At 37.9% G+C, this 27,116-nt stretch overlaps 1 protein-coding gene across 2 annotated transcripts; it reads left to right on the forward strand.

Annotated features, from left to right (window-relative positions):
- On the forward strand, positions 1-26,543 carry LOC116776099 (uncharacterized). Of its 2 annotated transcripts, none has more exons than XM_061525424.1 (20): positions 1-492; positions 3,079-3,211; positions 3,576-5,635; positions 14,760-14,898; positions 16,845-17,176; positions 17,695-18,039; positions 18,898-19,036; positions 19,177-19,328; positions 19,719-19,857; positions 20,097-20,272; positions 21,944-22,079; positions 22,491-22,655; positions 22,789-22,871; positions 22,943-23,941; positions 24,029-24,145; positions 24,219-24,285; positions 24,471-24,571; positions 24,697-24,861; positions 24,937-25,075; positions 25,159-26,543. In XM_061525424.1, the coding sequence occupies exons 1-20, from the start codon at positions 378-380 to the stop codon at positions 26,123-26,125; spliced, it is 6,669 nt and encodes a 2,222-aa protein (XP_061381408.1). In that variant the 5' UTR covers positions 1-377; the 3' UTR covers positions 26,126-26,543. The 2 variants fall into 2 exon arrangements, with proteins under 2 accessions (XP_061381408.1, XP_061381409.1); XM_061525425.1 differs by having other exon boundaries at positions 22,494-22,655.
- Positions 26,544-27,116: the final 573 nt, after the last annotated feature.

The raw sequence follows: 27,116 nt of genomic DNA on the forward strand, positions 1-27,116 counted from the left end.
TAGTAAGAAAGTTTACTAAAGATTGTGAGCCATGAATGGAATGAAGATACAAATGGTACTATCTGTGTACAAAAACCGCGTTCACACTGAAGCCACATACCTACGATTTACCAACACAAGATTACCACGCCAAGGAAGTGTCTGGTCATACCCACCGGACCGAATCGCTCGGTCACACCCAGCCAAGACTGACGCCACACCATTTGCAAGACCAAACCTGGCTGGACGTGTTCCTCAGCCACCACAAGCTGTCTGCTGTCTGCTGTCTGCTGTCTACTGTCTACTGTGTTCCGTCTACTGCCACCTCTGACAACCTGACACTCGATCCGTCTGACCAGATTGTCATTATGACAATTTTGTTTTTTTAATCCCTCATAATGATCTCCGGCCTGTATGTCAGAATGTTGTACATACTGGTCCTGTGCCCGGCGTTGCTCGCGTCTTCAGTTCTGACTCTGTCAATTGATTCGCAGCTCGGGACGTCTATCGAAGGTGAGATATTTTTCTTTATAGATTCAATAATGTAGATAATAATTTTACTTATTTTATTGACATTTGACGGATTTCTTTACATATAAATAAAAAGAAAGTAGAAATAACAAGAAAGCACAATTTATATATTGTATTTCGTTTTATCTCACACATAACGTACTCGGTAAACATTTTGGTTATTTTTGCCCAAATTAGTCCAAAGTGTGGCGGCAATGTGGCCTTCAGTTAGCCGCAACGAACGCAACACTTAAGTTACTCCACAAAGTTACGATTAATATAAAATATTTGATGTTAATTATACGTAATAAAACATATAGAAATTTATTGCTTGTCTCAGTTAAAATATTAACCGTGATTTTGTTAAGAAAATAATATCATTTATATTCCATCAAAGTCTCACTAGTTACAATAACTCGAACTGACGATGCTTTGCTTATTTTACAAGAACTTCAACGTATATCTTTAGATGTGTTAAGTAACGGATAAAGTACTGATCTACACTCGACACAAATACTTATTTAATTTAAAAAAATCACATTTTTTTCATTATTTTTCGGCGGCTATATATAATGAATGTCTGTGTTTTTGTAATCGTTTATAAAATTTAAGTTAAGTGCGTAAAAGTTAATCCGTTGATGCTAAGTCCAAGAGAGGGCGTTTTTTATTGTATATGGTAAACTAGCTGTTACCCGCGACTCCGTGTGCGTAAGAAAAATAATAAGAAACTATGACAAAACTTTGAAGCCCCGTATGCGCCCTGCCTCCCACTTGCGCGTAATAATTTTGGGACTGTCATTCGGGATTCTGAAAAAAAGTACCTTAAGTTACTTTTTATTACATCAGCTACCTGCCAATAAGTCCCGTTAAACGCGGTTCAGCCGTTTTAGATATTAGCCGAAATAAACATACACTCGTATTGTGTTTACATATATATATAAAAAAAGTAGGGTTTAGTGATAAAAAAGCAAAAATTTAGGGTTGTATTTATTTTTTGATACCACATTATAAAAAAATAAAAACTAAAAATTTCGTTCAAAAATAAAAAAAAGTTTAAGAGTGAACAAAGCTTATCACTAAAAAATAGATGTTGTGGGTATGGAAAATAGATGATGTGGGTATGAAAAATAGATGTTGGCCGATTCTCAGACCTACTCAATATGCTCAAAAAATTTCATGAGAATCAGTCAAGCCGATTCGGAGAAGCACGGGAAAGAACATTGTGACGCGAGAATTTTATATATGAGATTTATAGATTTTGTAGAGGGATGTATAAGTGTGTCGTACCTACTATGATCTTTGTTTGAAATTTTATTGATACTGTCGGTGAAGTTATCAAAATATTGGAGTCAGAACAACGAATGTCAGGAATGATTCGTTATTCATAAAAAAAACGGTGAAGGCTCACAAGATAAATACAAAATTGGTAAATTGATACATACACCCGACGTTTCGGGTGCTTTACAGCAACCGTCATCTCGGACAGACGATATGAAAGTGTGACACGTCGGAACTACGTGCTTGAAAAATAATGAAAACGCGCAGTATCCGAGCTCAGCTTCATTTAAATACACATACGCTAAAAACTGTCTGTGGTACTAAACATACAAAGAATACAAAGATCATACTGAGTTATAAAAAAAATATGACAAAAAAAAACCTAAAATTTGAATAAAAATCTCATAAACGATGTACGTATGTTGGTATTATGTGGCACAATGTTATATTGAAATATTTATATATTAATAACTCCCAAATGTTATCATCAGTATCATTCAATCAATGCATGGGATAACTTCACTCTTGATACCAATATATAAAACTATTGACTGTTTTGTATTAAATATTAAAAAATCTAAATCAGTACATAGCAAAACTGACTTCTGTTTTATAAATTTTTCAAATGTTTTTCCTAACAAAGAAATTCGAAATGTTAGTTTCAAAGAAATTATATTTTTTGACCTGTCATCGCAAGATCATTGTTTGTGTGGTTGTCGCACGTCAAGGCTTTATAACGTTAGTCGAATAAGATATGGAAATGGGATTAATATACTGAACTCTCTGATTAAATTATAAACTATATAAATATTATGTACACTTGAATATCAAAACTCGTCGGAAATATGCGAGAAATCGATTCGGACGAAGTAAGGAATAAGCCACAACTAAGTGGGCTAACTACCAAAAATGTTTTATATTCGGGACAGAAGGCTAGAATCCTTGGACACTTTTTGACAAGTTTGTGCAGTCACAGGACTAGTCATTCTATATAATTTTTCTCGAACTTTCTTTCATTGCACTTGAGATTAAGACGACCGAGCGATTGAACATTAAAACAATCACTTCGAAAATTTCAATCAGTTCACAGAATAAATACTTAATAGTATTTTTCTGTAATATAAGTCACAATGAATACTGCGTTTTTGTGTTATCTGTGTCTGCGCCATATAAATATTTTTTTCATTGTTATAAATGGATTTACGTTTTTCATTAATCATTGAGTGTATTACAAAATTAATGTACTTCGTTAGAATCACTCGGATTAATACGCTTTTAATGTTTATTCAGTGTTATTGATTATTATTACAGATTGCTTCGAGAGGATATCTATAGGAGACCAGTTACCGCTGGACTCCATCTATCGGAACGTTTCAGAACTCATGATTAAGGAGTGTGAGCAGATATGTAAGCAAGACAAACAGTGTCAAGCCTTTGACTACGGGTAAACAAATCTTCATATACACAGACTTCGTATTTTAAGTTACCTATAGAGACAGATATTTGTAGCAAAAAATATAGCTGTACCCTTAATACGAGTTTGAATTATCCATCAACATATCGATAGTTAGCAATTTAAATTCTGAAGTCGATTTTGATACGATCATGTACAAAGATTTATTAATTAAAAAACTCTATACTATTCGTTTATAGTTTGGTGAATTCAACTTGTGGTACATGTAATGTGTAGAGAATATTATCCAAATAACAAACCTACATTAGACTGATTGAGAAACACAGTCATATAAATAGTACTGTTAGGTGGACTGTAGATAAAATTTTATTGATGTATTAAAAAAATGTTCCAGGGTTGGCGCTAAAGGTAACGCTACATGCGACCTCAGCAACATAAACGAAAAAGAAATAAAGGAGAAAAATCTTTTACAAAGAAATTCCGATTATGACGTCTACATTCGAAGGATACTGTGCGAGCCGGCGCCACCGACGCCCATCGAGGAACATCTCAGTGAGAGTGAAAAGGCACCCTTACATCGACCAGTGATCCGGCCTCAGGAAGACGACAGAAGACCTTTTGATAATCCTTTTGAATCTAGTCGACCGTTACCCTCATACTCGAACAGACCTAATGCCAATTACAACCATATAAATGAAAGACCCGATGGATACAGTCCCGATAAACCAGACTATGATAGGCCTCCCAGCTATGGTGGTCATAAACCACCGGAACTCCCGTATAGGCCTAGTAGACCTTCTAACAATTCAAGGCCTGACGCATACGACGAATTATACTTCCAAGATAACAGAAGACCCCGCCCAGACCTTTGGAGACCAGATCCTTACCATCCCGTTCAACCTGATGATGACATTGAGGACATGTATAGACCAAAACCGTCTAGACCACAGAGGCCACAGTACACGACAGAGAAGCCTCACTATCAATATATAATCAGACCAAGTAAAAATCCTCCCAGCCCCATCGGTCATGGATATCGACCAGATCCAGAATATCCGATACGGCCAGTGCCTTATGGACCCATTTCAGAACCTTCCCGGCCTATCGGACCCCAGACTGAACATCGGCCCACTCGTCCTTACGATAAACCGACACATACTTATACTGACCAATATGCCAGCAATTATGGTAATCAAGATAATTCCGTTTTCGTCGAGATCTATGACCCACCGAGACCCCACAGGCCTCACGTTAACGAAAGACCATATTACGGTACTAATTATGGAACGTCCAGTCAAAGCTATGGACAAAATAGTTATTCAAGTCAGCATTCGTATTCTCAGAATCAGGCCCATTATGGATCCAGTGCGTGGAATGAAAATCATCATTACGGTCAGCGGCCAGCAAAACCTAGTTCACAAGATTACGGTTATAGACCTGAAAAACCCGATCCCAACGGATATAATGAACCTAATGAAGGTACTGGCTACGGGTCCAGACCTCCAAAAAAGCCTAGACCAACAGAAAATAATTCAGGGTATAATAATCAATATGGTCAATCTTCTAACCAAAACTATGGAGAAGTCCAGTCCATTAACGCATATTCCAGCCAAGGATCTTCGGTTAATCAGGGATATGGATCTTCGAATAATCAAGATAATTATAACCAGGTATCCAATGGTTATGGGAATCGTCCACCAAAAGACAGTCCACAAAGCGGGATCCAGAATGGTTTTATATACCAAATATCTGCTGGACATAACCAAATAGATGCAGCCCAATCAAGTTCATACGGACAGAGTTCTCAAGAACATGCTACTAGCCAATATGGTAGTCAAGGCGGAAGTGTGAACCAGGTCAATAATCAACCACTACCAAGTGTGAACGGATACGGAGACCAACCTGTGACTAACAAACCCATCTTGAATAATAATTACGGACAAGGAGACCAAAATCATGTTGGTTACGGCCAATCCGTATCCCAAGCCGCACAATCGTCACAGTATGGATCTAGCCAAACTTCAACTAGTCAGCAATATGGCAATTCTCAAAGTGGCTATAACAATCAAAATATTGCTTCATACGGCCAATCCTACGGTCAGGCGGGATATTACGGCAGCCATTTGGGATATGGAATCCATCATTTGTATGGAATCAAACCAGGAAGTTATGGAAACACAGACTCGAGACCATCACCTGAGGTATCTAGCAATGTTGGTTACGGTAAAAAAGATAATAGACCGTCAAACAAACCAGGTAATAGACCTGTATACGATGATCCCGATGATAAACATAGCAGAAAACCTGATTCTGACCGACCAATTCTCAAGCCTCATGGCGCAGAGAGGGAGAGGCCAGGGTTCATGCTGAGACCAAATGATGAAATTATCACATCCAGACCGGTAGCCGTCTCCGATATTGGAAGACGACCTGAGAACGAGTTCAACTACGCAGGTAGGTGGCATCTTGTTCTACATAACTAACGATACATTATATTTATTAAAATAACTAAAGTTCTAGTCTTTTTTAAGAATATTTTTTCAATAAGTATTATAAAATATCTATAAAGCGCATGCTGATAATGATTCCCAAGGAGCTCACGGTTCCTTAGGAATCAAACATCCGAAAAGACCACACCATGAAGGTCAACAATTATTACGACCTCACTCGAAATAGGTTCGTCGTGGATTTGTACGCGGTAGAAGTAGGAGCGAGAGGTATAACGGCTAAATCTCTTTACAACCTGCTAAAAAACTTGGGCTTGTCCAGACTTAATATCAATTCATTCTTGGAACGTACTTCGAAGACAGGCCTAGTAGGGTTTCAAATTTGGTTTGGTAGAGAGAGGAACTTGGACGGTAGAGGTGAGCGTTTAACGCGCATTAGAAGGGACCCCTTAAACCTTCACCTGGGTAGCAATTCCCAGGCACTGTTGAAGCTCCTCTCCCTGCAACACGATGGACCGTGAATCCATGGAATGCTAAGAGGTCTCGTCTCAATGAAAGACGTGTCTATGGTGTAGTGATTATTGGTTCGTTTTATCATGTAGGGATGTTAGTGATATGATTAACAGGAATTAGAGGGTATATTAATAGGTGTTAGGAACTGTAAACAAACAACCTTAGGTGCTTCACATTAACTGCTACGGGACAATGCAAACGCTCTTTCAAAGATATTATTGATTCAAATGTGAATGGATTTTTTCGTAAAGTTATCAATGAACCTATGAGATGAGAAACGTGCATAAATAGCAATGGCACATGCTTTTATTAAATAAAAAAATAATATTTTGAAAAAATCGACCATAAATTACTCCCTTACAAAACGCCGATTTAATGGGTAAGGACCTAATATATCATCTCATTATTAAGGGTCTGTTTCGTCCAAAGTATACATATTTTTTATGCCTATCTTGTAAGAGTGACTTATTTTTTTTATACGGCCTACAGTAAGTATACTTATTTATCTTAAAAAAAAGGAGAATATTACTGAATTATAACGTGTAAATTCGACTGTAAGTATTCTTAAAAAGCTCTGACCTCTAAGAAACGATTTGAAGATCCTTGTTTTATGCAAGTTATGTGTAATGATTAGGAAACTAGGACCTGGTACCCTCATCTTGGAGACATTCTTAGTGACTACGTACATTTCAAACAACTTCTGTACTAAGTTTCACGCAGATTGGTTCCGAAGTTTAAATTTGTTCCGTCTCTAGTATTTATAGTTTTCTTATTTGAGATGCATCCTCGGCTTGTCCATGTTAATATCATTAAGTAAATCAATTTTTTTTTTTTATAATTTTGAAGTCAGTGTCAAGTAAATTGCACAACAACCTTGGACTAATAGAAAGAACTGGAATGAGATCACCACGGTTTAGTTCTCGACTGCTACCTGGTGGCAGGTGGTATTGAAGTCGTAAGTGGTGCGCGCTGTCTCAGTAACAGTCTATTCATTCTGTCTAAGAACACAGATTTAGGCAAGCTGTTCCAATCATTTGCAGCCTTTATTAATAAAAATATGCAATTAATATGCACACTCTCGAAAGTATATTCTGTAGAATACGAAAGACTACTTTTCGCTTGTTCTAAATGCTAAGTAGATTCGTTTCAAACAAGTTGTGGTCACTAATAAGCCACTTTACACGTCTCTCTACAGAGTCTAAAGTAATAAGGTGACATTTGTCAGCGCCTGCTAAAATTTAACCGCAATAATCCAAACACGACTGGACCTATGTGTTGCATATACAACGAGGTTCCCGGCTTAAAATACTTTATCACTTTTGTAAGGTCACCAAGTTTCCTTGCAGCTGTCTTAGCTTTGGACTCGATGTACCACCCAAAGTTAATATTCGAGGATCACTCTATAGTAAATACCAAATAACTTAGGCGGTCGGAGTATCTAAATTCTAAAGATATGATAGAAAAAGTTAGGGTCAAGGTGAACAAACTCCTCTTGGCGTCAAAAAGACATGAAGAAAGGCTTGAAGTTAAACATTAACACTCTTCACCATGGCCTATCTGTGCAATATTATTTGATCCCGAGTTGCACCATAACTGTCTGAGAAAAAGCAAACCCTGAGTAGCAGCAGATCGTTGATGTGAGGCAAAAGATCATAGAATAGCAAAGAGTTAGTTTGATTTCAGTTAGTATATTAATTTGGGAGCAGCAAAAAAATTCTGACAATACTTTTGATACAAAGACAATAAGTTTGTATTCGTATTTTGCTATTTTTAATTGATCTTATTTATTTTATTAATGGTTACTTATGCCACGTGTTCTTCACAGTGATTAAAATGCTTTAATGTTCCAGTAATTTATTTAACTAAATGCCTGTATAGCCCAATTACTTCAATAACAAAGCGTTTACATACAAAACAAGGTTTACTAATCATGCTTACTCAAGCATTTCCCGTCCCACTAGATACGGAGCTGTAACTGTTATTAATTCACAAATTTTCACGTAAGTATTAACGTAAGTTATTGAATAGAAAACAGGAAACGATCCGTTTGTAGTGTGACAACACGAGCGTGTAGTAAGGATACGAGTGAGAGGTACTTACGTCGTACATATTTACGTTGAGTACGCAAGTTACGCTTCGTATGACTGACAGAATTTGATAGCAAGTCAGAATTAATTATAATGAGTATGACTGAGCGCTTACACTAGTTATATTATGTAGAATATTGAACAGAAACATTATCTCTCCTTCAGTCTCCGGCGGATCCTCAGTATTTCGTATTGTGTTCATTTTTATACATTATAGAACTGTTTATTTCAACATCTAAAATATAACAAGAAGTGACGTATTTTTTTACTTCATGTTTTTTTGTTTTGTGAATATTTATGCGATGTAGATATTAAACCGAAATTTGGTAGACTTGGATTGTTTATTACGCAGGGAAGTTAAACTAAAAAAAAACTCAAAAGTTATCTATTTAAGTAAAATCACATAGTTTTAACGATTATCTAAATGTTTTTGTCAGCTACACAGTTGCTTTACGTGTGTACGGCTCATACATAGTACATGTTTCCATCTGACTGTTCGATGGCAAATGTTTTCCACGCCTTTATGAAGATTGTCACCATATAAAGTTCTCTGACAAAACTCCACAGATTCAGGTCAATATTTTATTATTGTTTCACTATAAACTGATAGCAAATATCTTATTTTCCTTGTTATGTATGACATATTATAATAATAAAACTGAAAATAGTACACTGCTGTCCCCGGTCTTAATAGAATTAATGAAAAAGATTGTTTAGAATAGAACTACCGTCAAAACAAGGATTTATTGTTAGAGTTGCCGGTTAAAATTCAATTTCTTAAACTCACTGATCAGTGATAGTTACCACCAAAAACAATTACTTTAAGAATCTGTTTTTACTCTAAAAATACTGTTTATAGAAATGAATTAAACTTACAACAAAAATAGTTCCGTGAAAAAATATCCCATTACAAAACTGTTGGGTTTTTAAGATTTTTTTAAAGTATCTTAAATTAATAATTGCCAGGATGAAATGTACTATATATATATATATATGTGTGTGTGTGTGTGTGTGTGTGTGTGTGTGCGTATTATAATGTCTGATGTACAACACTTCATAATAACTATATAATTGTGATCTGTTCATCTCAGTGCTTCAACAACCTCGGTATTGTTTGAACACACATACAGATCGTTATTTATATTTAAAATCATCTGACCGGTAAGGGCATGACCTTATGATTATTTTGGGAAAATGTGTGAGAACAACCACTCCCCATCGTGACGAGGCACCACCGCAGTGCAACGACATGAATGTTGACGGATAAATATTTAGCTTCTTTACTTGTCTGAAAACTTGGAATCAGAGTAACGATATCATGGATATAATATTTTTTCGGAATCAAAAAGCTTTTATTATTATTTTTAACATAGTTTTTATATATATATTAGTTTTACATCAACGAACACTCGCGAAAATCTTAGATCTCACCAATATGATAATGTTCATTCAATCTATTTTTAATTATAAACCAAGCAGTGACGAACACGAAAATAATTAAATATAGTTTGTGTATTCTACATAATATAATAGTAGAAGATTATGTTTCTTTCGTTTTAACATAAAGCGAAAAATTTTATTTTTTTTTTGCTTAAGTTTAACAGAAAATTTCTCAGCAAGACATCTTTAATACAAATTATACCCATATATGAAATTATAATATTTTTACTCAAGAAATATTTTATGGTTAAAATATCCAGGGATTCTAGTTTTTTGAATTATTCCTATTTATCAAACTTATAACGCTGGCTGACTATAAATATAAAGCTGGCAACCAAAAAGTTTTTATGAATACTTTTTAACTCCGAATATATTAATTGTCATTTAACTGTTATGTCGGCACACGCGAGGCCATTAATCGAGCGATCACATCAACACTGCCTTACATCATTTTGGAAAAGATCTGACATTCTTGCACAGCCATAGTCAATAACCAAGAAAAACGGTCGATCCGTGACAGCTATGTTGTCACAGACATACACACATCGACTTATATCCCCTATTCGTCGGATATTGAAAACGAAAAAGCGTTTGCAGAAATCATAAAACGTATCTACCAAAATCTATGTGTTAATCGACAAAGGCTCGTAATCAGCGACTCAAGTCCCATGATTAGCTACACAAGATCATACATAATGCTATATAATGGGAGGTCTAAGCAATTTGACCACAGCCTACTATGAACACGCGCGTGGCCCAAGGCATTAGAGACCGTTCCTCATCAGCCCGAGGGCGTGTGTTGTCCAACCTTACAGAATTATATTATTACATTTAATAAAATCCAGTTACGGACAAAAAAAACGGCGAAAATTCCCAAACTCACTCATACAAACAGAGTTAATACGATCACCTAAAACAATGGGAGGAGGAAGAGGATAAAATATATTGTTTTGAACATTGATATGGAATTTTTGGGAAAATCCATTCACCCGGATGACGGGAGCTTCGAACGAGATATAGGAAACAGCATCCGCGGCCAGAGACCCGCCACTTGGACCACAGCGAGATGCCAATCTGATATCGGAGAATCTTTTTGTGTTCAAAACTTATTGTTAACGTAATGTTATAAAGAGGTTTGTGTGTCTGTGTGCGTCTGTGCGTCCTTCACTATTGTCTCGACGCGATTTATGTTCCGTTCAAATTTTTTTACTTTAAAACGACTTAATACAAGTTTCCTGTATCAAGTCGAATGCAGCAATTAATGTAACATAACCCGAGTTCTATAGTAACTTCAAAAAAATATTATAGGTGACAGAAGTATACTGTAAACTACCGGATACTATCTCCAATATGGCCGTTGTGCCTTCATTATGAAGTAACTATTACAGATGGTTTAAATAAAAAAAAACATAATACTTCTTCAATACATTTTTTGACCTGGTAACGATTCCAGTTACATCATCTAGAAGTACCGAGTGACCAGGGATAATAATCTGGTAAAATAACACGTAAAATGGAACAAAAACTGACAAATCGTCATGACCTTAAAGGTCTAGCGGAACGCAATAAACTGAAACAGAGAGACCATATAATACGTAGCTGACGATTTAACTCTCCGACCATACGTCAAGAGGTGACCCTAATAACTTAGATCACGAGGAAATATATAAATGCCTTAAATTCTTTTGTTTCAACTGTCAAGGTCGCTAAACAATACACCTGGAAGATTTATTTGACTGCTGACTTCACTCCGCAAAAAAATTATAATTTATTATAGTTACATGCATTAATTGCGATTAACACACAACTGTGCGTCGACTGTCAGATAATATTTTAAGAGATTTTAAATTATAAAACAATATTTTACGAAAGGCCTACATAACTCATATATTTTTTAACTGGAACTAAGTTTTTCGGATGCTACGCTTTTTTTATTATTTTTTATCTACATGATCCCGATCACGGACAGACGAGATGACATCTAAGATTATAGTTTTTGTTTTATAAAATGTTTGAAAAAGGCTTTATTTATACTACGTCTGGCTTCTTTGTGCAATGTCTATAATTACTGCGGTGTTAACTCACCCAAACCTCCTCTAACCAACGTTTGTGGACTAGAGCAGTCAGTCAAATATGCAAAGTGTAAAGATTACCTCCTTTTAGAATTATAATAAAAAAAAAAAAACTATTATATAAGAGAAGCTTCAGGAACCGGCAGTTTACATTAATATGTCTAAGTCTACATCGTTAATACACACCTGAAGCCTCCGTTACGAGACGAAGCCTCCCAGCATTCCACGGATTCGCCGTGCGGGTGTCGGGTCCGTCGCGTTGTTTATAATAGGTGAAGATTTCCGAATGATAAACTATTAACGATCCGTCTGTAGTGTGACAATAAATACTTGGGGTAAGGATGGTCTCTAAGAATTATTCTATTTTTAATAGGTTGTTGAGACAGAAACTTATGAAGTAGAACTTTTTTTATATAATCTTGTTATTTTGATACAGGAAATGATGAAAAATGAAATTAAAATATAAACCAAATTTACGGTTGAATCAGTAAATCCGTATTTGTTCATATAATAAAATCTTTAATAGTATGAGGAACGTGAACACAGCTGTTTTACTCTCCTTGTGTTTATATTTCTAAACGAAAGCAAAGTTTTGTTATTGTTATAGAAAATGAAGACTAACAAATACTGAATACATCGAGAATTACAAAAAATATGGCAATTTCTTCTGACAGTTAGTAGACTATACTATAGTAATTTTGGTGTTCACACAAAGTAATTTTTTTAATTTCTCAAAAATATCACAATTATTTGTTAAGGCAACAATATATGAGACGTAACCTCTCAGCATTCCATGGATTCACCACGCGGATGCCGGGTCCATCGCGTTGCAGGGGTATATGTATATATATGTATTAAAATTACATGAAATCACAAAAAAATCTATATTTTAATAAGATTCACGTTTTGCAACTACAAATAAAATGCCATTATTTCAAATGGTTACACTTTCGAAAATCTCCACATTTGTACAATTCCCTAACACTCCACACTATACTACCCCTCTACAAGCTGTACACATTTGTGTATAGTGTACTTCTTAAACATACGTTTGTACACTCTCGTGTCATTCACAATAATTCATATCAATAAGTACTTACAATACTACAACATACAATGGTCGGATATGTTGAGTTTTTGAATTAAATTCTGTTTTTGAGACAATAGCACGAGCGACGACTTATCAGCTGCAATCAGATGAAGTTGGACTAACGTGGACATGACTCGTTAGAAAACGTATTTAATAACAGAGTTCATTATATCATAACTTTGACACAAAAGCCTCGAGGACCAAAAAAGTATCTTCTTATTAATCACAAGGAGGTTTTATACTTCATACATTAACCTTTTTTATATTATTTCATTATAACTACACATCCATATCTTTATATGTCACTCGCATATAAGCCTACGCCCGACAATGCTACTGTTCAGTCGTTACGTGTTACCTTTGACCCACATACTGCTCTGTGGTAAAAAAAAATAATAATAAAAACTCTTTGCTTAAAACCTCATTCGTTCTATTAATTTTTTTTCATCTACGCCATGTTTTTTGGCGCATATTTTTCTTTCAAAGTTTTGTAGTTTGTTATCAGTGGTATGCGAGTGGACAGTGTTGTATGTAGGATGGATTCGGATGATGTCAGTGTTTTATAAAAATGTTGAAGTGTTTTCCATATTTGTGCCTGCTAGTACATGTGGCGGTCTGTTCCCGAGTTATACTCGTAGAGAATGCACCAAGTATGTATACATTTACAACTATAGATGAAAAGGGAGACAATTTATATGACAGTTTAATTTGAGAAAATCTTATATATTTAGAACATTTAAGTGATTTTTTATTAGTGACACGTATAGAGAAAAAAGCTCGCAAATCGTTATTGATCACAAATTAACTCTATTGATATATTTATTATATGTATAGTTGTATGAACATTTTAGCTGTATTAATATATAAGGTACAATAAAATAGAAAATGCTATTAATAATGTCGTTAAAAAAATCCTTTATCCGGCTTAGTTTAAGTCGTGATCTCAATTTTACCAGTTAATTATAAGACACCATTATTTGAAGATTCAATTAATAGATGAATGTCTTAAGGAGATATTAAAACATGGCAAGCTTTAAAGGGTTGATCCGACACTAGTCTTTGAGGCAGAAAGTTAATGGTATTCTAAAAAATATCATCTGTCAGGTTGAGAAGAAAATAAAAAATTGGGTGACTAAGAGATTGTACGGGAATGACGTTATAAAAGCTCACCAAAAAATATCTAAATTTTCCAACGAGTATAGTCATTTAATTTTTTTGTGTTAATCATTAAAATACCGTGATTATAAACTTTGGTACGGAAAGAATATTGAGAAGCATGAGACGGTGTTCCGTATTAAACAGCGATCCCTAAATATAACAATTTTTTTTTCTTAACGTTAAGTTAATTCTGTATAATTAATTCCATGGTTATTTTAATGATTATTTATTAATAATAAACTAATTCATTAAAATAACTGCCTTAATATTTCCATCTTATTTCTTCCCTCGTTTCGTCTAGATCCCGCGGATCTGTTTCACGCAGAGTTGTATCTAAATCTGTTTAATATATTTTACATTGTGTTTAACACCTCTAAACTCTAGAGAGCCTCTCATTATAATGTATTTCTTTGTTAAATTAAGTCACGAATTATATTACATAATAAGTCCAAGCTGAAAAGCAGTCCTCGACTTTAGCAGACATATTCTTTATCGGGGTTGATACAAATTATATTATTTGCATATGTTTATATTAAACTATTAAAAATATTGTAAACATATTTTAGAAGTAGAGAGTTTATTTGTATTTAAAATGCTTCCAACAAAACAAACCAAGATCATTCTGGTTCTAAAAATAATATCGTTGAAGAAAGAAAGGCTTTATGAGTAAAGCTCTCAAGACACTATTCAATATTCACAGTTACTTTCCCAATTTAATTATTTAATAATATTACTTATATTATATAAGTTTTGATTGTGTTTGTGATTCAGCTTGTTTTCGACGAGTGCTCGCTGGGAAGAGAGCTCTGAGGAGTCACGTGAGGAGGGTCGTGGACTGTGAGCGGCTGGAAGACTGTCGGCGAGAGTGCGCCACTGAGAAGAGGTTCCCTTGTGAGAGTTTTAACTACAGGTAGGAGTTGATGGGAGTGATAAACCTACACACAGACACGCTGTGGTTTTTATATACACATTAGTACATATATATATGTCTAGGATTTTATAAATTAGTATAACATTAGGTTTATAGTATTTTAACTCCTGTAATCAATTAATGCTTAAAATCTCCAAGTAGTAGATGACCAGATAAGAAAGCCCTCCAGTTGAGCTTTAGATCCAAGAGGCCATCTATCAAGACATGTCCAGCACTTTCTGAAAAATCATTTGATCTTATGTTGCTTACGAGTTTTGATTAATTTAAAATGTTCTGTCTCACTACTGAAAATTCTCCGTTTTTTGTTCATTAATACTTCGCTTTTTCTAGTCTTAATAATGTTTCTAGTAAGTCTGAGATTATTTGGAAGTACAAGATCTACGTCATGGCCTGAGTACTTACTAAAAAGTTCACTAAGAATAGGTTCCTCGTGGATCTGTACGCGGTAGAAGTGAGAGCGAGAGGTATAAGGGCTAAATCTCTTTACAACCTACTAAAACACTTGGGCCTGTCCAGAACTAGCATCATTCATTCTTGGTACGTGCGTCGAAGGCAGCCCTAGTAGATTCGTTTCAAATTTGGTTAGGTAGAGAGAAGCTTGGACGGTGGAGGCGAGCGTTTAAGGCGTTAGATAGGGACGCCTTAAACCTACGCCTGGGTCGCAAGTCCCAGGCACTGTTGAAGCTCTCCCTGCAACGATGGACCCAGCACCCGCACGGTGATCCCATGGGATGCTGAGAGGTTTCCTCTCAATATATTGACATGAATGAACTTGCTACATTTATTAACAATGTGCCGTTATGACGGAGTAGTTTAGTCAAATTATCATAGAGCCGCCTGCTAGTAATTCTCTCACGTTAATTTCGCACGATTGTTATTTCCTGATTCGGAGGCTGTCTTGAGAGGCCGAGACGGACGCAATCTTTGGGAGTATTAGTTGTTGCAATGGAATTCAATGGGGTTTTTCATGGAGAATATTGGCGTAACGTATCTTACCACGGCATACGTTTGTTACGGACAGACGAGTTTTATATATTATATAAATACGTTTACGTTTATCTCATCCTAAACATAGATTAATATCTATAGATACGTTGAGATAATAATTATTTAGGTTAGTTCAGTCTCATGCGATATCCTCTAGAGGATATGTATTAAATATTGTCATAAATAAATGGATGTGTGAATGTTTCTATGTATGGTACGCGAAAACTACCGAACCTAATTATAATTACAAAATAAGGCGTAAATTCTTAAACAAACGTAAAATAATTCGATACAACTCCATGAAAACATTGACTTTTCTAACGTTAGCATAAGATAAACGTCGAAACTATCAGTCTGAATTCACGACAATAACTCATACTAAGGATAATGCTGTTCATCAATACAAATATTTATATTCATTACAATTTTATATAAAAATATTCAATAAAACTGTATTCGCTTAATAACAACCTCGACTGGTTATCACACACGCCATCACCATTGTTCGTTCACCTTGTACAGGGACGGGCGGAGTCACGGGAAGGAAGTTATGCGAAAATTACAAATAAAGGATTATACACACATATATATGAAAAAAGTTATAGTATATTTGAATTATTAGGTACGTCTATGCTGTTAGTTGCAACCAACAGTCATTTAGTGTCTGTTCAGTATATATTTTTAAATCCGTCCCCGAACAAACATTATTCGAACAGCTCCGTCTGTTTAACGTGGCTGACCCAGATATTAATGATTGCTGTCATTATGACTCAAGGTTTCGTACTGATTTATGTAAACAGAGTTAGTGGCAGCTATTAGATTAATGACGTTTTAAAATACTTTTCTATATCGCGGACGGTACTTTTCATTGGTAAAGGAGTATAAAGGTAATAAGGAAAATGTCTTATATGTGTAGCAAGGTTTTATTTCGTGTGTAGATTGGACCCCAGCTTCCGAGGGAAAGGTCTGTGCGAGCTGATGACCAAACCGATAGAAGCCTTCGACCTCCGACAGGACTTCGTGGAAGATAAGGATTACGATTTCTACGAAGTGGACAGGAACAGTTTGGAACCTTACTGCCCGGAAACACTAAGGGGGCCGGGGCTCTTACATTCTGGTTACCTGTCATCCAAGAACAAGTTGACGTCTCAGGACCAGTGGCGGGACAGGAACTGGTCGGCTCACGATCACAGGACGTACAACAGGTTCTTTGACGAGAAGTCTCATAACAGACGGTATGAAGACCAGCCTTACATACCGTACAAGATTGGTGAGTGTGGCAAAACGATTGATTAGAACTCACACTAACAACATTTACCTGAATACAAATACTGCACTCACATTATTATACTGTGCGGTGAGCTTGTGTAGCATGGTGAAGTTATTAATAAAATATTGTTATAGTAAAAGTGAGTTTCTTTTACCTTCTATGATAGATTATAATAAATAAAAAAAAAACATTGTTGGAATAAATATGTCGAAGTTTAAATACGCCTGTCAGAATTTAAAAGCAAAGACGACGTTTTACAGATTGTTGGGATAAATTTTATTGGTTGTGCAAAATAATATATGTCTCATTGAATAAAAACTACGACAAAAAATACATTTAAATAAAAACACCACAAAAATGGTTGTGTTATTTTTTTTATTAAACAATTAATTTAAAAAACAGAAATTCATTTTTTAATTATAGTTAATACTTAATGTTCACAGACCGACGAAATAAATTTTCCAACTTAGTATATTCTCTATAAAAATACTATAAGTATATAAAACAATGAATTCTAGGTATAAGCAGAACTGAAGACGAGAAAAATAGTTGGGGGAAGTATGGCGGCTCTTACGGTGTAGATAACTATTACAAGGATAGAAACGATTACCACAAATCAATAAGCCACTGGGGGCTCAAAGAACACGGCGAGGAGTATCAGAGGGAGGACAGCTCCACCTACAACAGTCTGAGCAGAAACCACGAGCAGGAGTTCAACTACTACAGTCTGAGGCGCCACGGAGAGGAACACCTGGGTTACGGCTATGGCACCTGGAAGAAAGGCAGGTGGAACAACTCCGGCAACTTCTGGAGAGACGACACGCCCACTAAGATAGAATATGATGAAGAAGACAATGTTAAAGGTAAATTAAACTATAGCAAAAGGAACAATCAGCCTCATGATGTGTTGTCTTGGAAGTGTGTAAAAATAAACATATTCGTACCTATAGGTTCGAGTCCTGGTCGTATTGTAGTCTAATGAAGGCAAACTAAAACGAAAAGTTTTTCTGATTGTACATACGCTTACCACCAGTAACAGCGTCATTACATACGAAGCGTTTGCAGTTTGTCACTAAGTAAACCACGTTAATACTATAATGTGTGTAGTTTGGTTTAGGTAATTTGGTTTAGGTAAGCTAACTGTGTTCGGGCTCTAGCACTGTTACTGGCTTTAATTTAAAAATCAAATAAAATAACCCAGGAATTAGGAGAAAAAGTAATAAAATGGACAGAAACAGTCTCTCATTTAACTTAATAACTGTTATCTGGTAATTTTGATTGTGAATCTGGCCCTACTTCAATTCAATTATTTCTTTATTGGCATAAATTTTTAGGACGTTTTCATCTCGTCCGCCCGTGAGCACGGTTGCTGCAAAGTAACCGAAACGTATGTAGTATGTAGTGAGCAGTTAACACTCGAAAGCCTTAGATATCATGAAATAACGTAGCTCTCGGATACTTCCAATATTTGACCTTCTGTACTAATCTCGATCAGACCAGATAAGAGCCTAGCAAATAATACAGAAGCGAAGTTCTTCAACTGTTCTCGGGACAGTCTCAGGTCACATTACGCTTCGAGTGTTGAACTCATAGACGTGCTCACACGCTGCCACCAACAGTGTTATAACGAATTAACTTCAAAGGCTCCCTACGACTCGTGGGGGTTCACCGCCTGAGTTGTGTCTCAGCAGGGTATGTATCGTTTTATTGTCGTGTACCAGATTGTTCGTCCCGCCGTCGGCCGGGCATGTCCCTGGGAGTGGGCGCGGTGAGACGGTCCCTGGCCGCCAGGACGGTGGTGGACTGTGAGGCCGCCTGCTTCGGAGAGAGGAACTTCAAATGTGTTTCGTACAGCTACAGGTTAGGGTTGCATGAGCTTTGGTGGACTCGGATGGTCTATGGTGGAAGACTCACAAACAGCTAAATAATTTGTTTGTATGGACCTCATTTGTTTTGTATAAAGAAGGTCGATTAGTATCGTCGAAGCGACATCCTTGCAGGTACTCGAGTTCGCCAGGCTCTGACAACTGTTTCCTGAGCGAGAGACCCTACAAGGGCCTGGAGATGTCCGCGGACAGCAGCTCGGACGTGTACGCCATGCCGCTGCATCACGACTGCCTCACCATCAGCACCAAGCCCTGGGTCGAGAGCGGTGAGATGGCTGTTTGAAACATTATTATCCTCCCTTTATACTGAATACATATGGATGTTTGTTCCGCCAAATATCGGAAACATCTAGACCTATCCCGATGGGACTTTCACTGGCAAATAGATTATGTGATAAAGAGTGACATGGAGTATGTTATTTATAAAAAAATACTTATCATATATTATTAAAGTCGGGGAATTTGTAAGGAACAGTTATTTTTACAATCAGCTTCATTCAATTTGAAATTGACAAAAATTTAACTAAGGAATCCTGGTCTTAGTTAAGAATCACATCGTATGATGATGGAGGCATCTCCTCCTCCTCCTCTGTTCTCAAATTCCTCTCAAATAAAGTGTAATAACCGTGAATGTGTCAGAGCTGGTTGTTCTGTAGAGTGTTTCTGGCACGTCCGGTCGGGCGCCGCCCTGAGTCGGGCCTCGGTCCGCTCGTCGCTGACCGTCAGCGGTCTGGGCGCCTGCGAGGCGGAGTGTATCAGGGCCCACGGCTTCTTCTGCAGAGGATTCAGCTTCAGGTTGGTTGGCTCGTTCTGAGCACACACGAGGAAGGTTCAGTGTGAACCAAACGTATCGACTGACTTCACGGAAACTAAATGTATTTCAATATGTAAATGTATAACTTAGTATTATTAATATGTAAATACCGATAGTTTATTCGTAAAAACTTCTTCAGACTATTTATATAGATATATTTCTTCTATTTTGCTTTAATTTATTCCATAACTATCTCCACACTTCTGCGACCTGCCTCCAGGTTCGATCCTCCCACAATAGGCGATGACCTCGAGAACTGTCTGCTGACGTCATCACCTCCCACCACCCTGGACCTCTCGCGCGGTCTGACTCCCAACAAGCACGAGCTGTACTCCCGCGGGAACTACGGCCGGGGATGTGAGCCCGCGCTCTATGACGACGCTGAACATGAACCGCGTGAGTACTGAAAGAGATATTATTTGTTTTATAAAATTATATCCGCCTTACTGTTGATGTTGGCCGAATATACAGAACACTGATTTGGTTTTAGCACGAGACTCTGACAGTTACTGTTCCGACAGATGTCAGATGTCAAACGTCAAATGTCAAATGACATTTTGAACGTCAGGTGTCAGATGTCAAGTGTGAATATTTCAATATAAATAGTCAACCGTCTTTATGCCTATTTATGTTGTCTTCCATGGAAATGTTATTTTGTGCAAAGTTTCTATTCGTGCTTTATGTCAATGACCTACGAACTACGAAGTAACTCTTAGCACTCCTCTAGCGTTGACTTCACAGTCACATCTGCCTACTTATACAGTACTTTATTTATTATTATTTACTAACTAGATATAAGCAGTCCGTTCAAGTCCAGTTCGCAGACCACGTCTGTTCAATATATGCAGATTACAAATTATGACTTAATCAATACGAATGGTTGCTTGCATTAAAATTAATAACATATTTTCGTTTGATCGCCAACTATAGGTGCGCTCTAATACTGTCAGTTGAACGGAGCACAATACACTCCTATATTAATAATTATATGTATAAATGTTGGCGAAAATAATCTCGGTTCAGTACGCTTACCCCAGGTTTACATCAACACACTACACACAGAGCGTTAATAGTTTATCATTCAGGAATCCTGACATAACATAGTAATTACGTAAGTTATTGAACGGGAAACGTGAAACGGTCCGTATGTAGTGCGTCGATGGAAACCGGTTGTAAGCGGAACAGAGCGATATAAAATCTATGAAATTACACGATACGGTAGCTTTCATAGAGAAATGTTTCGTTTAAGAGTGGGTACAGACGCGGGAAATGAGCTGAGTTTCACCATATTCAAATGAAAGTTAAGCATCTCGGATATGTACCACTCATATTACTCGCCTTCACTCAACACTGTGTCTATACTCTATAGCATATAATAATAGTGCAGTATTTTTACTATTATAATTCTAATAAAAATTATATTTCTATATTTAGTCAATAGTTTTATCGCTTTCGTTATAGTAAACACATCTGTTTCGTTTAAACAAAAGAAATATATAACGTATTTGTACTAACAAAATCTATAAGACTTCCTTTTCATGATGTTTCACTATACACGGTGGCTGTAACACTGATGTTAATCGTATTTTTGTGTTTTTATCAATCAAATTCCGAATCGATTCTGTTACTGAATCGATTATTATGAACCTTGTATATATTTAACTTAACGTTGAAAAGCAACATAGTATAGCAGTGGACTTTCCAATCATTTGGCGTTGAATCAAAGACTCGGTTAAAATCTAGTATTCAAATGAGATCTGAGACCTTCGCGTGGTCATTAAATAAACCTAATTTTTTCGGATTACAATTGTCAGATGACAAATACTAAGACCCACTGACGGACAGTTTCCCCTCGTCTGTCCGTGATCACGAGTGACACGTCGGGAGTATGTAGTTTAAAATAATAAAATAACCCGTAGTAATCCGAACATTTTATTTAGAAGAGGGTAGTATAGCAGTGGAGAGTAGATTTATGAATCAAAAACTCTCTATATAGTGTAGTGATACAAATTTTTCGTCAATATCCTGGTGTTGTCTGTGTTATGAGTGGAGGAACGTCTTCCTCAGAGTGTTACCTCCAGTACGTGGAGTCGGCCCGCCTCAGCCGCGGCGCGGTCCGCGGCCGAGCGCGCACCTCAGACGAGAGAGCGTGCGGTCGAGCCTGCACCGACGCCCCCTTCAAGTGTCTCAGCTTCTCGTACACGTTAGTATTGAACTGTAGATATGTCTTTCTGTGATCCAGTGCCGGATTCCCCAGGATGATGTAGGAGTTCGAGTCCTGTTTGGATAAATATGTATTGACACATACATCTAGACCTGGACAACAGCGGAACGGGATCTAATAAGAAACAAGTATAGAAGCTGATTGTTAAGGACGGATACCGCTATTTTACCGATTCGTATAGTTCTTACAGATGGATGGACGTTTGTTACTCTATCACATAAAAACCGCTGAGCTGATTTTGATAAAACTTCACAGTAATATAGGTTAATTGTCAGAATAACATATAGGCTATAATTTATCCAAGAATCACTTGTAGTTCCCGCGGAAGGAACCCATAATAGTTGTACTGCGTATGTCGTCAAGTGACACACTACAAATTTATAACTTCAGAAGCAACGCTCCCCCTGACAAGGACAACTGTCTGCTGTCAGAGATCCGTCTCTTCGATTTGCATCGCGGCGTCGACTACGAACACTCCACAGACGACTTGCTGTTCGCCTTCGACCTGTTCAACGGACAGTGCTGGAGGAAGATCCACGGGAAAAATGAATATGAGTAAGTTACGCGAATAAACTAAGTGATTTACTCAGAAAAAAATACTTTGCAGTTGATCTTAAATAGTTTCTTGAGCGAAACATTTTTGTATGTAACCAATATTCAGTTAAAATTCCAATATGATCTCCATCAGAGTTCCGACACTTGAAGTGCCGCATCCCATACAGACAGAAGAGAGTTATCCCTTTACATCCGGTCCAGACGCGCCACCTTCAGGTAAAGGCACCTAGCAGTTGATTACTTTAATTCGTATTAAAAATATTTATGTTATATATCCTTTGTTTCAGAAACTTATATAACTAGCTCGGGTCCGAGTGGTCCGCCAGCTCACAAACCGTACATAATAGAAGCCGACTTTAAACCCGGCTCTAAACCATACCTTGAAAGTGGAGAGAGCGATAGACCCTTTGAATACCCGGAACCAGGCTATAAACCGTATTATAAACCGTATAGACCAGATTATGAACCAGAGAAACCTGACATAGGTCATAGACCTAGACCGAGTGGACCAGAACTGACACCACCTTATGGTTCAAATCCATCATATGATGGTGGTTCATCCATCACTCACTCCAGTGGGACCTTAATAAGTCAGTCAAGTGGTGCGTCATACGGCTCTTCAAGCAACTTCGCTGGCGGTTCATCGTATGCTGGCCATGAATCACATGTCGGTTCAGATCACAGTTCCTCCGCATACGGCGGTTCCGCCAGTAATTCTAACTATGGTTCTGCAAGTAACTCTGGCTATGGGTCAGTAAGTAACTCAAACTATGGTTCTTCGAGTGGTACAGGTTATGGCTCTTCAAGTAACTCCAATTATGGCTCTTCAAGTGGCTCAGGATACGGTTCCGCCAGTAACTCCAACTATGGTTCTGCAAGTGGATCAGGCTATGGCTCCTCAAGTAACTCAAACTACGGTGCCTCAACTGGTACAGGTTACGGCTCATCAAGTTACTCAAATTATGGTTCCTCAAGTGGTTCAGGCTATGATGCATTAAGTAACTCCCACTATGGTTCTGTGAGCGGCTCAGGCTATGGGTCATCCAGTAATTTAAACCACGGTTCCTCGAGTGGGGCAGGTTACGGTTCAGTGAGTGGCTCCAGCCATTACTCATCCAGCGGTTCAAGCTATGGAGCCTCAAGTGGTGCAGCGTATGGTTCATATGCTGGATCAGACTACGGGTCCTCGGGAGGTATGGCAGGAACTCGTCCTCGTCCTAATCCTGTCCAAAGTGCTCATCGTCCTCACAGACCAGGCAGACCGGGAGACAGAGGCGATGACAGCCGTGAGTGTGACCTTTACTATATATTTATAACTATTTATGTAAAATTCTATCAAAAATGATAATGAATATGTTCAATGATTGATTCAGTGTCCTTGTCGTGGCGTCATTATACCGTGTCCGGGTTCCCGTGTCGGCGCGGCACCGCGTGCGAGAGGAATGTGATAGCGGGCCACTGGGCGTGCGAGCCGGAGGGGGGAGAGATCGGTTCGTATTGATCACATAAAGAAAAATCAATTGATAACTTCTTTTGTAATTGAATTACAATAATTAATGACAGGTTCTTGGGATTACTGCTGCGCTCCCACACATAGGTGCGGATACAGCGAAGGGTTCCGGAAACCTTGGTGAGTTGCTATAACTATTTTTCACTTAACTTAATGCAAAACGAACTGTTCTTGTAGTCGGATGCTGCTAATGGCATTATACCTGATCATGATATCATCTATATAAAAAATGCAAATATTTATTACGTAATAACATATGATACAGTTAAATTAGATAAAAATAATATATTTTTTATCGGAAATAGGTGTTATGTGGGTCCGGCGTCCGACCAATGGCGTCCGTGTAGTGAGAAGTACTATCCGTACCACCAACACAACGTTCCTCACCCCTCGCAGGGACACAGAGGTATTTGATGAAATACTGTTAATACATCAATAAACAAGCATAAAAATAATTGATATAATATATAAGTTTACAAATAAAGAAATTTCATACAAATCATCGTTAATATTTCATTATATATTAAATAGAGTCAGACCGCCCGCAAATAAATATACCTCAAGGCCAAAAGACGTACCCAGAGAGGGACAGACTTTCATCCGGCTATCTGTCCTCCGCTGATAGACGGTACTGGGATGACCTGTACGAGAATGGTCCTCGAGCTTATTACGATAAATATGGGAATCCTTTGCCAGGTGCGGTAGACTTTGATTACCTTATTGCCATTATGATAACAAACAAGATAATCAATATGTATTTGCGTTTCTCAGGCTTCTCGAAAGTACCAACGGAGAGCCGACCGCACATAAAATACGAACGTAACCCACCACGACCCGGTTCGGGACAGTGGGTGCCCGTCAATACTTTACCTGATGATGAGGTGCCTCCACCAGGTCTTGGCGTGCCAAGGTACTATTCTTTAATTCCTAGCTTATTATTTGATATTATCATAATGTAAACAAAATTAATATAAAAGTACTATATCTTTTTAGATACTGGCCAGTGGCATACTTACACAAAGGACCTCCGCCCAACATGACCTACTTCAAATTCAACGAAACCGAGAGAACGACTCGCTCGCCCCAGGAACACACGACCACTAACAGAGCGAGCGTCAACCAAATAGAAGCTAGGTCTGGAGACAGTCCGAGGACTGAGAAGAGAATTAATATCACGAACGACGACGCCGACTACCTCGACGTAACCACGACCAGAACCGCTGGGAACGAAACGCGGGAGAGCACGACGGAAAGAGAAGTTAAAAACGAGACAGACGCTGAAGAGTACAGAACCAACCCGAAACTAAACGGCGATTACATCAAAGGAATCGACGGGAAGTTGCACGACTTCACGACGTCGTTGGAGGTGTTCGATATAGACGACGTGAAGAACGATAAGCTGGCCCACCTGAGAGCCGCGGAGGCTGAGGAGAAGCAGATAGAAGCCATCGGCAGGCTCCTGGCCGCGAGGCGAGCGAAGATAGTCGTGGACAAGACGTCGCAGAGGAATCTGGAAGATAAGAACATTGCGCTCGACAAAGATTTCATGGATTTCAATTTCGGCAACAAATTCCCGGTCGAAAGGCGAGGAGTCGTCCAGAGAGTTTCCAAAGACGAGATCGAGAACAGAGACAAGAGTTTGGAAGTCAGCGAGACGACCTTCGTTAGACCACCGAGGGTTCTGAGCACCACGGAGAATATAAGGAAAGCAGTCGTCAACGGAAAGGTCTACTACGAGGCCTCGCTCCGCAGTCAGAGGGACCTGTACACCAACTCCACGAGGAGGCCCAAGAACCTGCGAGAGACGAGGACCCTCCCCACCAACAACAAGAAGAGAACGAGGAACACGAACCCCGTGCGACGAGCGAAGAGAGTGTACAGGAAGAGATACAACCCGGAGGAAGTGAGGAAGAGATTGTTAGAGAGAGAGAGGAACAAGAACATGAGGGACTCGCGCTAATGATGACGAACAACGACGATATTAACAACAGTGCGATCACCACAAGCACACTACACATGCAGAGTTAACAGTCCTCCACACGTTACGCGCGAACGTATAGTAAGCGTACAGAAAATATCCGCCGTCTCCATTGAGTTACTACTTCATATACTGTCTCGAGCGTCACAAAACACACACACGGATACAGAATAGTTATAGTGAATATTAAGATATCTTTAAAGATAAAGTTGGTGCTAAAAGATAATGTAAAAGATACATATAAGATAAGTTTAAGCACTTCCTCACGCAACTTTGTCAGTTTGACCCTAACGTGACTTTCGGTTGGACTGACGACCTTCACGTGAGGGACGTGTTATAAGTTATATCAGGAATTCATGTTACCATACATAATACGATTAAATAAATATTTTGTAACGAAGTTATTGTTTTAGTTTAAAATATGAATTAAATTATACATCTCCTTTCCTTACCAAGAAAACACCGTGTCAGCTGTCCCTGGCAGGGCTGCCGGGGCTAGTAAAATATGTTCCGAGCCGGCTGCGGAAGGTCATTATAATAAGTTTCCAATTCAACGGTGACGTGCCTCCGAGGGGAATGTCAGTCCGTCCGTCACGGCTCCTGGGGGACTTGCGTCATCACACCCGGGTTACAGCCTCCTGAGAAACTTTCCACTTGCACCAGGAAGCTAATCGACATTTAATAAACACTTCAAAGCTATAACTTTGTTTTTTTTATTGATTCCAAAAAAGGGGGAGATTTTAATTATGATCTTTTTTGACGGGATAATGTTATAGTGGTGTCAGGAAACCAGGAACTGGTGATGACATTAAATGAAATTAAAGAGACATTATAATAACTGCTCTCCGAGGTTTTGTAGACTAACTCCCTGTCGGGCAGGGTGCGAATATTCAATAGTTTAGAATATTTATTACTACCTACAGAGACTCCCGATTGTTCATTTAAGAAATTTCCTGTTGTTTTTATCTTAAAT

Source organism: Danaus plexippus, chromosome 28 (genome assembly GCF_018135715.1).
Source record: "Danaus plexippus chromosome 28, MEX_DaPlex, whole genome shotgun sequence".
Lineage (NCBI taxonomy): Eukaryota > Metazoa > Arthropoda > Insecta > Lepidoptera > Nymphalidae > Danaus > Danaus plexippus.